Below are 13,346 nucleotides of genomic sequence, written 5' to 3' on the forward strand. Positions count from 1 at the left end.
GGGCCCCATATGGGTGCCCAGCTTGGCAAATATTGTAAGCGGGGCGGCCCCAGTTGACACAACCAGTTCCACCTTGTTATGCCGGGAAACTCCTATAGTATATATAACTGTAACGTAGAGCTATTCTCTGGTTGTACTGTAATTGGAGTCCCTGTTGGTACTGGTATCACTAAGTACAGTATGGTTTTACACCATAGGGCAGTGTTTTCCAACCAGGGTGCCTCCAGCTGTTGCAAAACTACAACTCCCAGCATGCCCGGACAGCCGTTGGCTGTCCGGGCATGCTAGGAGTTGTAGTTTTGCAACAGCTGGAGGCACCCTGATTGGGAAACACTGCCATAGGGGCAGACATCCATCGTATATCTATCATGCCCGACCTGTTTCTCTACTAAAATCACCTGCTGGTGGAGAGTAGGGAGGCCGCTTTAGAGAGTCACCCAAACTCAATTTATTATAAGGTGTATGGGCATCTTAAGAATGAGGCAAATATGTCACAGTGGCTAAGGGTATTACAATAGGTGCAACCTGTCTAGTCCCAGTTTTAGTCCTGTCTGACTTCTATGCCAACTTGAGGTTATCTTCACGTAAGCTGCACCTCAGTGTTGGAGCATCTTGGCACAGCATGTGGTATTTCTGGCTATGCTCCTTCTCTCACAAGACTAGGGGGTAGATTTATCACAACCTGTGTAGAGGAAGAGTGTTTAAGTTGCCCATAGCAACCAATCAGATCGCTTCTTTCATTTTTCAGAAGCCTTTTCAAAAATGAAAGAAGAGATCTGATTGGTTGCTATGGGCAACTGGTCTACTTTTCTTCTGGACAGGTTTTGATAAATCTCCCTCATAATGGTTTCTTGACAAAATTGTGCCACACTGAGGAGAGACAGGCCAAAGTTCAACTAAATGTGGGCCCAAATGACAGAAAATCAAGGTGGGTGAATTTGGGCCTCTGTTCCAAGCCACTAGGGCTGATGTTCTCCTTTTAGTTCAAAATAGATAAATGCCATAGATAAATGGTTAACATATGTTAGATGGATGGATGGATAGATAGTTAGATAGATAGATAGATATGAATGAGATAGATAGATAGATAGATAGATAGATAGATAGATAGATAGATAGATAGATAGGAGAATGATAGATAGATATGAGATAGATAGATATGAGATAGATAGATAAATAGACAGATATTAAATAGATAGATAGATAGACATTAAATAGATAGATAGATATTAAATAGATACCCAATAGATAGATAGATATGAGATAGATAGATATTAAATAGATAGACTCCTCAAAAATATAAAGGGAACACTTAAACAACACAATGTAACTCCAAGTCAATCACACTGTCCAATCAGGAAGCAACACTGATTGACAATCAATTTCACATGCTGTTGTGCAAATGGAGCAGACAACAGGTGGAAATTATAGGCTATTAGCAAAACACCCCCAATAAAGGAGTGGTTCTGCAGGTGGTAACCACAGACCACTTCTCAGTTCTTATTCTTCCTGACTGATGTTTTGTTCACTTTTGAATGCTGGCGGTGCTTTCACTCTAGTGGTAGCATGAGACAGAGTCTACAACCCACACAAGTGGCCCAGATAGTGCAGCTCATCCAGGATGGCACATCAATGTGAGCTGTGGCAAGAAGGTTTGCTGTGTCTGTCAGCATAGTGTCCAGAGCATGGAGGCGCTACGAGGAGACAGGCCAGTACATCAGGAGACGTGGAGGAGGCCGTAGGAGGGCAACAACCCAGCAGCAGGACCATTACCTCCGCCTTTGAGCAAGGAGAAGCAGGAGGAGTAATGCCAGAGCCCTGAAAAATGACCTCCAGCAGGCCATAAATGTGCATGTGTCCACTCAAACGGTCAGAAACAGACTCCATGAGGGTGGTATGCATGACATTTGGCATTTGGCAGAGAACACCAAGATTGGCAAATTCGCCACTGGCTCCCTGTGCTCTTCACAGATGAAAACAGGTTTACACTAAGCACATGTGACTGACATGACAGAGTCTGCAGACGCCGTGGAGAAAGTTCTGCTGCCTGCAACATCCTCCAGCATGACTGGTTTGGGGGTGGGTCAGTAATGGTGTGGGGGGGGGGGGAATTTCTTTGGGGGGCCGCATAGCCCTCCATGTGCTTGCCAGAGGTAGCCTGACTGCCATCAGGTACCGGGATGAGATCCAAAGACCCCTAGTGGGACCATATGCTGGTGCGGTTGGCCCTGGGTTCCTCCTAATGCAAGACAATGCTAGACCTCATGTGGCTGGAGTGTGTCAGCAGTTCCTGCAAGAGGAAGGCATTGGTGCTATGGACTGGCCCGCCCGTTCCCCAGACCTGAATCCGATTGAGCACATCTGGGACATCATGTCTCGCTCCATCCACCAACGCCACGTTGCACCACAGACTGTCCAGGAGTTGGCGGATGCTTTAGTCCAGGTCTGGGAGGACATCCCTCAGGAGACCATCCGCCACCTCATCAGGAGCATGCTCAGGCATTGTAGGGAGGTCATACGAGCACGTGGAGGCCACACACACTACTGAGCCTCATTGTGACTTGTTGTAAGGACATTACATGAAGTTGGATCAGCCTGTAGTGGGGTTTACCACTATGATTTTGAGTGTGACTCCATATCCAGACCTCCATGGGTTGATAAATTTGATTTCTAGTGATAATTTTTGTGTAATTTTGTTGTCAGCACATTCAACTATGTAAAGACGAAAGTATTTCATACTATTAGTTCATTCATTCAGATCTAGGATGTGTTATCTTAGTGTTCCCTTTATTTTTTTGAGCCATGTAGATTTATAACAAAAACAAGGTGTAATGCAGCACTACTCAACCAATTGATAATGTGTGGGTGCCAGTGTCCCAGATCTGATCACAATCTACTTTATCTTGATAGACAGACAAACGGACAACCAGATAGATACATTATGTTGTGCACGTTCCTTCCCCGAGCTGTGCTCCCCACCTTTGCATACCCCTTTGCCATATATCCCAGTGTAATAATCTTATCATAAATACTGTATGTCTGCAGTATATCTAGAGCACTGTGAGTAAAATCTAATGGTGTTTTCATGTTTTCCTCCTAGGTGCTCAGATCAGATGGTCCACGACGATCTTCCCAACACCAGTATTATCATGTGTTTTGTGGACGAGGTGTGGTCTACCCTCCTGCGCTCAGTCTTCAGTGTCCTGAACCGATCTCCACCTCATCTCATCAAAGAGATTATTCTCGTAGACGACTTCAGCACAAAAGGTCAGATCATGGGGTGGGCTCTGCTGGAGAGATAGCACAACTCCAATTTTGGCCACCCTGTTACCCTCCAAAACCATCACCATCCAGAATGCCACCTTAATGTAACCCAGGATGCCTTCAGGTCCCAGCCACAGTAAATACTTATTTCCGTTGACTTCAAAGGTCAACATAAGAGAAGGAATTCCCAGTCGGTGCAGTTAGTAACAGATTGTATGTATTAGGGAGCAGACGGGAAACACGTGGATAGTATATGGATAGCTGACAGATAGATATATATTCCTTTCCTGTTCTAGTGATCTACATAAGAAAAGGAACTCCGGGAGTAATATGTAACAGATTGCGTCTGCAGGGGCAGGGATGAATGGTGTACAGATAAACTGATAGTGACAGAACAATATAATAAAGATATTTCTATAGTTTTGTCATATATACATGAAATAAATATATACATAAAATAGAAAAAAATATATATAATTAATTATGTATGCGTAACATCACATACGCGGGGGTAATTTTGTCCTATTCTGACCCCTATAACTTTATTATTGCTCCTTACATGGGCCTGTATGTGGGCTTATTTTTTGCACCCCGATCTGTAGTTTTAATAGTACCATTTTTGTTTTGATTTGACTTTTTGATCGCTTTTTTTTTAAAATTATATTCCGGAGTTACAGTTAGTTACTAACTACAACTCCCAGCATGCTCTCATACAGCCTGTGGTTCAGCAGCTGCCCCAAACCCCAAGCATGTTGGACTATATACAGTGTGGCAAAAAAGTATTTAGTCAGTCACCCATTGTGCAAGTTCTCCCACTTAAAAAGATGAGAGGGCTGTCATTTTCATCATAGGTATACCTCCACTTTGAGAGACAGAATGAGAATAAAAATCCATAAAATCACATTGTCTGAAAATAAATTCTTTAAAAATCAGACAATGTTGGAAAATAAGTATTTGGTCAATAACAAAAGTTCATCTCAATACTTTGTTATACCCTTTGTTGGCAATGACAAAGGTCAAACGTTTTCTGTAAGTCTTCACAAGGTTTTCACACACTGTTGCTGGTATTTTGGCCCATTCCTCCATGCAGATCTCCTCTAGAGCAGTGATGTTTTGGGGCTGTTGCTGGGCAACACGGACTTCCAACTCCCACCAAAGGTTTTCTATTGGGTTGAGATCTGGACACTGGCTAGGCCACTCCAGGAACTTGAAATGCTTCATACAAAGCCACTCCTTTGTTGCCCGGGCGGTGTGTTTGGGATCATTGTCATGCTGAAAGACCCAGCCACGTTTCATCTTCAATGCCCTTGCTGATGGAGGGAGGATTTCACTCAAAATCTCACAATATATGGCCCCATTCATTCTTTCCTTTACACGGATCAGTCGTTCTGGTCCCTTTGCTGAAAAACAGCCCCAAAGCATGATGTTTCCACCCCCATGCTTCACAGTAGGTATGGTGCTCTTTGGATGCAACTCAGCATTCTTTCTCCTCTAAACACAACGAGTTGAGTTTTTACCAAAAAGTTCTACTTTGGTTTCATCTGACCATATGACATTCTCCCAATCCTCTTCTGGATCATACAAATGCTCTCTAGCAAACTTCAGACGGGCCCGGACATGTATTGGCTTAATCAGGGGGTCACGTCTGGCACTGCATGATTTGAGTCCCTGGCGGCATAGTGTGTTACTGATGGTAGCCTGTGTTACTTTGGTCCCAGCTCTCTGCAGGTCATTCACTATGTCCCCCCTGTGTGGTTCTGGGATTTTTGCTCACTGTTCTTGTGATCATTTTGACACCTTGGGGTGAGATCTTGCATGGAGCCCCAGATCGAGGGAGATTATCAGTGGTCTTGTATGTCTTCCATTTTCTAATAGTTGATCCCACAGTTGATTTCTTCACACCAAGCTGCTTGCCTATTGCAGATTCCTTCTTCCCAGCCTGGTACAGGTCTACAATTTTGTTTCTGGTGTCCTTTGACAGCTCTTTGGTCTTGGCCATAGTGGAGTTTGGAGTGTGACTGTTTGAGGTTGTGGACAGGTGTCTTTTATACTGATTGCAAGTTCAAACAGGAGCCATTAATACAGGTAACGAGTGGAGGACAGAGGAGACTCTTGAAGAAGAATTTACAGGTCTGTGAGAGCCAGAAATCTTACTTGTTTGTTGGTGACCAAATACTTATTTTCCACCATAATTTTCAAATAAATTCTTAAAAAATCAGACAATGTGATTTTATGGATTATTTTTTCTCATTATGTCTCTCATAGTTGAGATATACCTATGATGAAAATTACAGGCCTCTCTCATCTTTTTAAGTGGGAGAACTTGCACATTTGGGGTACCTCCAGATGTTGCAAAACTACAATTCCCAGCATGCCATTGCTGGGAGTTGTACTTTAGCAACTGCTGGAGGCACTTTGGTTGGGAAACATTGATATAAGTTATGGTGCAACATTTCTGGAGTTGGAGGATTGGTTGGTTAAATACCGGCCATTGCATTGCCGGTATTTTTTATATAAAAATACCAGCAGGGTGGCTAAAATACTGGCTGTGCCTATAAAATACCGGCCAGGTGGCAACCCTATTTACAGTCCATTCATTGCCTGATGATTTTCATGTTTTCTTTCACCCATTGTTCTCTATAGCCTACCTCAAAGACAAGTTAGATGTTCACATGAAGAAGTTCCCCAAGGTCAAGATACTTCATCTAAAGGAAAGGCATGGGTTAATCCGGGCCAGACTTGCAGGTGCAAGTATAGCAAAAGGTACTTACACTTTCTGTTTTTGTATTATTTTTTATTTTTTTTTATGCATGAAGTAGGATATTGAGTTTTCCAGGGATGTAACCACAAGTGATCATCTGTAATCTGTGGATGCAAGTGTTATATTTCTCTGCAGCGCCACCACAGGAAAAATGAAGTATTACAAAGTATTGAAATCAATAGGTTGCCTGTGTAATGCAAGGATGCTGAGGGTCATCTATATCAGAGGTCCCCAACCCAGGCCTTAAAGGGGTACTCCGCCCCTAGACATTTTATCCTCTATCCCTAGCCTCTGGGGTCCCCGTGATATCCCTGCTGCACCCGATGTTCATTTAGAGCGTCGGGTGCAGCGCTGGAGGCTCGTGATGTCACGGTCAGGCCCCGCCCATTACATAATGGCCACGCTCCCTCAACGCAAGTCTTTGGAAGGGGGCGTGGTTGTGACATCACAAGCGGGGCCTGACCGTGACGCCACGAGCCTCCGCCCCGTATTGCCAGTCATCTGGCACGGAGCGAAGGTCGTTCTGCGCATGAATGTCTGGGGTGCCGCAACCGAGATCGCGGGGGGTCCCCCTTTGGATAGGGTACCCCTTTAAGGCCGCCAACAGTCCAGGATTTCATTGTTTCACTGTTCTGCTCCAATGGAGTAACTAAAAAAACTAAATTTTGGTGGGACTTGAGGACTGGGTTGGAGACCACTGGTCTATAGTTGGATGATTGATGATTATTTTGAATGAGGATAACCCCCCTCTATCTATTTAAGAATGGGTTGTGGCTTATGACGCTATCACTTGCGTTGACATACTCAGAGCAGGCGTCAGCTAACATCTGCTGGAGGACAACAGAGGATACTTAGCAGAACATTAAGAGAATTACTAAAGGTTTTCCTTGTCTGGAAATTCCTGGCACAGTACACTTGACTTGGAGAATAGAGCCGGGGATTGTCAGGGTGGATTTCTATAATAGATGAACAGAAAGCTATACAAATATCTAAGTCTATTTTAAGAGACTATTGCAAAGTATAAACCAATCAAGCAATGGTTTGTTCATGTGATTTATTTTATTCCTAAATTGAGAATGGACTAAATGTTCCCATATTGTAGATTACAGTTTCATAATAAAGCAAATCATACGTAGCAGATTTGAATCATAAGCTGCAGAGCTTGATTCCTTTTATGCATTGCCTCGGTAATGCACCATGATAACTCTCTTACATGGTATTTGTCATTAAAAAAAACTTTCCATTTACTTCCTCCCTGAGTCTGCTGTGCTGTGCTGGGTCTCTTCATCCAATCAATGCAGGCTACTCTGAAACCCCCCTCTTTTCTGTTTTCATGCCGCAGTCTGATAAGACAGGAAAGTATTAAACTTCTGCCATCAGACATGACTACAGGATTTGTAGTCTGTAACCATGGAGACAATTATATCAGCTTAGGAGCTTTAGATGCAAATTGGAAAGATTTTTGTATTCAAGACTATGTGGAAAGTTTCCTTTTCTTGTAACTGAAAAGAAAAATCAAGCATTTATAGACATAGTCTTAATTAAAAATTGTGTTTTGTGTCTACAGCTGCTAAACAGTCTATGTTTCTATGATAACAGACAGCAAACAAACAATGGGGGACATATTAAAAAAAACTTCTGTTCTGAAATTTCTGTTCTAGCAATATTAATTACACTTTTTTTTTCTGCTCACATTTTCAAAGGTCTCTTGTGCTGTTTGAAAATATAAAAATATTTTATGATTTTGTTAATTTTCGTGCCACTTTCTTTGATTTTTTTTCACCAGATCAGCCAAATTTGGTGCACAAATTTTTTTTGTTGCAGTCAAAAAAATTTTTTGTTGCCACATTGGATTTTTTGTGGGCTAAAAGTGCGAGTTTGGCGCCAACATTGCAGATTTTGACGGCAAATTTTACATCCCGTAAAATTATGGCGGAAGCATCGTACGTAATATTTCATGATTACTAGTACCCAGACAAGCGATAACTGTATAAATAAAACATTTCTAGGGCTTAAATGTGAGAAGTAAGAAAAAAATATATAACTTTTTTAATAACATTTTCCAATAATAATTATTTTTTTAAATTAACTGATTAACTCCTTGGGGACGGAGGGCGTACCTATACGCCCTCAGCCCACTCCCTTTCTATAACGTGGGGCCATGCCGTGGCCCCGCGTCGTAGCGGGTCGGGCCCGGCCTCTAACAACGGCCAGGACCCGTGGCTAATAGCGCCACGAGCGCGGTGCCACGCGCTATTAACCCTTTAGATGTGGGGTTCAAAGTCGAAACGGAAGGCCCCAAAATTTACAAAATGGCATTTTTGTCTTCAATTTTGTCGAACAATTATTATTTTTTTTTTACATTTCGCCTGACTGATGTCATTACAAAGTAGAATTGGTGGCTGCAAAATTGAAAGGGTTATGATTTTTAAAAGGTAAGGAGGAAAAAAACGAAAGTGCAAAAACTGGAAAACCCTCTGTCCCCAAGGGGTTAAATGACACCCTTTCCCCAAAAAAACAAAAAAACAACAACCATTTCTGTGATTTCTACACTAGCAAAATGCTGGTGTGAAATTTTTGATGTAAAATGGACTCTTCACCCCTTTGAAAATATCAGGTAAAACATCAAATTTACATAGCCACGCCCACTTTTGCAAAACTGGTGTTACTAGTGTAAACCTTGGATGATTCTCATGTAAAACATTTAGAATATCTGATGTAAACTTTTTTTGCGCTCAAAATTTTTGATGTGAAGAGTTTCATCTGTCTTCTAGGCCAGGGTTTCCTGACCAGTGTGTCTCCAGCTGTTGCAAAACTACAACTCCCAGCATGCCCGGACAGCCGTTGGCTGTCCGGGCATGCTGGGTGTTGTAGTTTTGCAACAGCTGGAGGCACACTGGTTTGAAAACACTGCCCTAGGCAGTATCAGACTACACAGGGTTTGTAGTCTGTTACCATGCCAATATATAGGCCTGTATTGGAGCTGCAGACACAAAATGACTGGTCTGGATACATTTTTTTGACACTAGATGCATTTAACCTTTAAAATATGGCATTTAAATGACTTGATTCACCGTGATACATAGGAGACGTCTTGAGAGCCGGTTCTCTTTCTTACGTTGGATGACGCACCGCGATGTGTAAACATACCCTGTGATTCATTCGCTGTGTAGTAACGTGTCCCTTTACCCCTTAGGCGATGTGTTGACGTTCTTAGACTCACACGTTGAGTGCAATGTTGGATGGCTGGAACCTCTCCTGGAACAAGTGCGAGTAAATAAAAAGAAGGTAGCTTGCCCAGTCATTGAAGTCATTAATGATAAGGACATGAGGTAATGTTTCACTGTATGCGGATATTTTAAGAACATTTAGTTTGATATGTAAAAGTAAAAATGTTAAAGGGGTAATCCAGGGGAAAAAACTTTATATATATATATATATATATATATATATATATATATATATATATATATCAACTGGTTCCAGAAAGTTAAACAGATTTGTAAATTACTTCTATTAAAAAATCTTAATCCTTCCACTAATTATCAGCTGCTGAAGTTGAGTTGTTCCTTTCTGTCTGGCAACAGTGCTCTCTGCTGACATCTCTGCTTGTCTCGGGAACTGCACGGAGTAGAAAAGGTTTGCTATGGGGATTTGCTTCTACTCTGGATAGTTCCCGAGACACGTGTCATCAGAGAGCACTTAGACAGAAAAAGAAGTAATTTACAAATCTGTTTAACTTTCTGGAGCCAGTTGAGATATATATATATATATATATATATATATATATATATATATATATATATATATATATATATATATATAAATATATATATATATATACATATATATATATATATATATATATATATATATATATATAATTTTTTCCTTGATAACCCCTTTAATACAAAAAGAAGGAGAATTTATTTTGATGACAATTTCCTGTCCATTTATTAGGCATACATGCTGTTTAGAACACATTGTACCGCGTCCACTTAAAGGGGTACTCTGCTGGGGAAAAAAATGTTTCCCAATTAACTGGTGCCAGAAAGTTAAACAGATTTGACTTCTATTTAAAAATATTAACCCTTCCACTACTTATCAGCTGCTGTATGCTCCAGAGGAAGTTCTTTTCTTTTTGAATTTCTTTTCTGTCTGACTACAGTGCTCTCTGCTGACACCTCTGTCCATTTTAGGAACTGTCCAGTGTAGGAGCAAATCCCCATAGCAAACCCATCCTGCTCTGGACAGTTCCTGACATGGACAGAGGTGTCAGCAGAGAGCACTGTAGTCAGACAGAAGGGAAATAAAAAAAAAAAAGAACTTCCTCTGGAGCATACAGCAGCTGATAAGTACTGGAAGGATTTAGATTTTTAAATAGAAGTAATTTACAAATCGAACAAAATGAAAGACACGTAGGTGCACTCACCGCTCAGCGGAGAAAGCCAGGTACGAGAATCCGGTCACGGGTAGCCGGGTCACGGCATAGGCGCTGGTAAAGTGTGGCGCTCGGAGGCAATGCTGGCAGTTTCGCACGTAAGTGCATGCTTCGTCCGGCCTCACGAGAGGCCGGACGAAGCACGCACTTACGTGCGAAACTGCCGGCGTTGCCTCCGAGCGCCACACTTTACCAGCGCCTATGCCGTGACCCTGCAACCCATGACCGGATTTTCGTACCTGGCTTTCTCCGCTGAGCGGTGAGTGCACCTACGTGTCTTTCATTTTGTTTGATACTGTGACTTACTACCTATGTACGTGCACCCCGCAGGAGATCCTTACTTGAGGTCACCGAGGACTTGACCGCGCAGTTCAATAGGTGATATAGCTCCTTTTTGTGTGCTCTCTCTTTTCCTCCGTCTATACTTGTTAGATCTAATTTACAAATCTGTTTAACTTTCTGGCACCAGGGGAGTGCCCCTTTAACCATGCAGCTCCTATAAACTCTCTGGTTGATTTCATCCCCTTTGTTACTGAAAATATCCAATTATTACACTATCCAAAAATCAAAGGTAAGTAACACCTGGTGTAATATAATCAATAACAAACCCCAAATCAAATTCTTACACCAAAATTGTAGTAGCAAGTACAGAACCTGTAATGTGATATTAAGAGTTGTCACCTGTAGAGATGTGAGCCACCCACTGGGTAACACTAATCGTACTGCAAACTACCACAGAACAATAATTGTGGCGAATAATATTGCCCCGACCTAAGTACAGCCGTATTAACATTGGGGCGTAAGTCCAAAGCTGTTGAATCCATAACATGTGGATAAAGGGGAACGAGAGACTGGGATACACGTATGGTCTTATGCACACAACCATATGCGAGATCCTAAATGGTGGTGTCACTGCTTTACAGTGGGCCTATGCTTGTTGAAAAGCCCTTGTGGATTCCTAATAAAAAGTGCAGCATGGTGAGCTGGTGCCAGAAAGTTATACAGATTTGTAAATTACTTCTATTTAAAAAATCATAATCCATCCAGTACTTATCAGCTGCTGTATGATAGTTGTGTAGTTCCTTCCAGTCTGACCACAGTGCTCTCTGCTGACACCTCTGTCCATTTCAGGAACTGTCCAGACCAGGAACAAATCCCCATAGAAATACTATCCTGCTCTGGACAGTTCCTGGCATGGACAGAGGGGGTGGTCAGACTGGAAAGAACTGCACAACTTCCTCTGGAGCATACAGCAGATGATAGAAGTACTGGAAGGGTTAAGAATTTTATATATGAGTAATTTACAAATCTGTATAACTTTCTGGGACCAGTTGATTTGAAAACATTTGTTTTCTGCTGGAGTACCCCTTTTAAGAGAACCTGTAGTCAGTAAAAAAAAATATATACATTTTTCTAAAACTTAAAAAATATGTTTTTTTTATAAAATTTTTTAATATCCTGTTCTCTGACTTCAATGACTCCAACACTGTTTTTATGTTGTTGCTACTCCTTGAGATAGATGTTTTACTATTTGGTTAAAGGAAAACTGTCAGCAAGTTTACCCACACTAAACCCAATACACTGGGTTATAGTGTGGGTGAACAGCAGTCCATACAGGGGTCACTTAAATTTTTTTGTTGGGTTCCCCCCGAGTTTTCGTTCTGGAAAGTCCCGTAATTCACCCCCTTAGTTGCACTCTGCAGGCGTGTCCCCCGAGGGCAGTCATACTTTGGGTCCCGGAGGAAGGTGCCTAAGCCTGCCCCCCTTATTCGCATATGCATTTTCTTCAACTCCACGTCCTTGTAATGTGGAGTCACACGCCCCCCCCCCCCCCCCCCCCCCCCCCCCCGCGATCTCCGCGCTGCACCCAGCATTCATTTAGAGCATTGGGTTAAGCACCGGAGGCTCGTGACATCACAGACACACACCCTCAATACAAGTCTATGGGAGGGGGCGTGACGACCGCCACACCCCCTCCCATAGACTTGCATTGAGGGGGCATGGCCGTGACGTCACGAGTAGGCTCAGCCATCACCAGGCTCCGCCCTGCATCGCCAGTCATGGCAAGTTCGCCCCATGCAGCGGATGTCTGGGGTGTCGCAGCCGAGATCGCAGCGGTCCCCAGCAGTGGGACCCACACGATCAGACATTTAGGGGTGGAGTACCTCTTTAATATATATGCAGTAGGGATTTAGGGGCCCCAAAGTTCATTTTTTTCCCAAGGACATTTTGTGCAATTGCTCCATTTTTGTTTGCGCCAGTTGTGATGAATCTCCTCTGATGTATCTCATCCATGATGATCAGATTGGTAATGCTATTTTCTTCCATCCAGCTATATGACTGTGGACAACTTCCAGAGAGGTATTTTCACGTGGCCAATGAACTTTGGCTGGAAGCCCATCCCTAAAGAAGTTCTCCAGGAAAATAACATAACAGACATGGATCCTATAAGGTGAACCCTTCTTGTGTTGTATATTCATTTCCACCCACGAAACACTGGAGCATAATGGATTTTACAGCTTTTACACTGCTCATATTACAAGCCAGGAAATCCATCATTTATTACCGAGCGCGGCATTTACAATATATTACATTCAGGGCTGTCATAAAGTGGCAAGAGGGCACCTACTCCATGCCCACAGGAACAGTAGGAACATTGTTAGATAAAGTAATGATGGCATCTGGTGGGTGAATTCACAAAAGTGTTTGTGTCTCAACCCTGTATGATCCGGGTAAAAGAGCACTCACTTCTCTTCCTTGAGAAAATTCCCTAGCCCTGAGCACAAAGGACTTTATGCGGAATCATATGGTCAATTGTACTTTATGACATGTCATAAAAATGAAGTAAAAAATATATTACAAATAGTGGAGTTGTACATG

The 13,346-nt window shown here is 42.4% G+C and overlaps 1 protein-coding gene across 1 annotated transcript in view; it reads left to right on the forward strand.

The window, feature by feature from the left end:
• Nucleotides 1-13,346, forward strand: part of GALNT5 (polypeptide N-acetylgalactosaminyltransferase 5) — a 51,456-nt gene that overhangs the window by 24,419 nt on the left and 13,691 nt on the right. The window contains exons 2-5 of the mRNA XM_056535801.1: nucleotides 3,101-3,267; nucleotides 5,908-6,027; nucleotides 9,222-9,357; nucleotides 12,799-12,918. Of these exons, the coding sequence (XP_056391776.1) occupies nucleotides 3,101-3,267; nucleotides 5,908-6,027; nucleotides 9,222-9,357; nucleotides 12,799-12,918 (543 nt within the window). The remainder of the gene's footprint in view (nucleotides 1-3,100; nucleotides 3,268-5,907; nucleotides 6,028-9,221; nucleotides 9,358-12,798; nucleotides 12,919-13,346) is intronic.

The sequence above is a fragment of the Hyla sarda genome, chromosome 8 (genome assembly GCF_029499605.1).
Source record: "Hyla sarda isolate aHylSar1 chromosome 8, aHylSar1.hap1, whole genome shotgun sequence".
NCBI lineage: Eukaryota > Metazoa > Chordata > Amphibia > Anura > Hylidae > Hyla > Hyla sarda.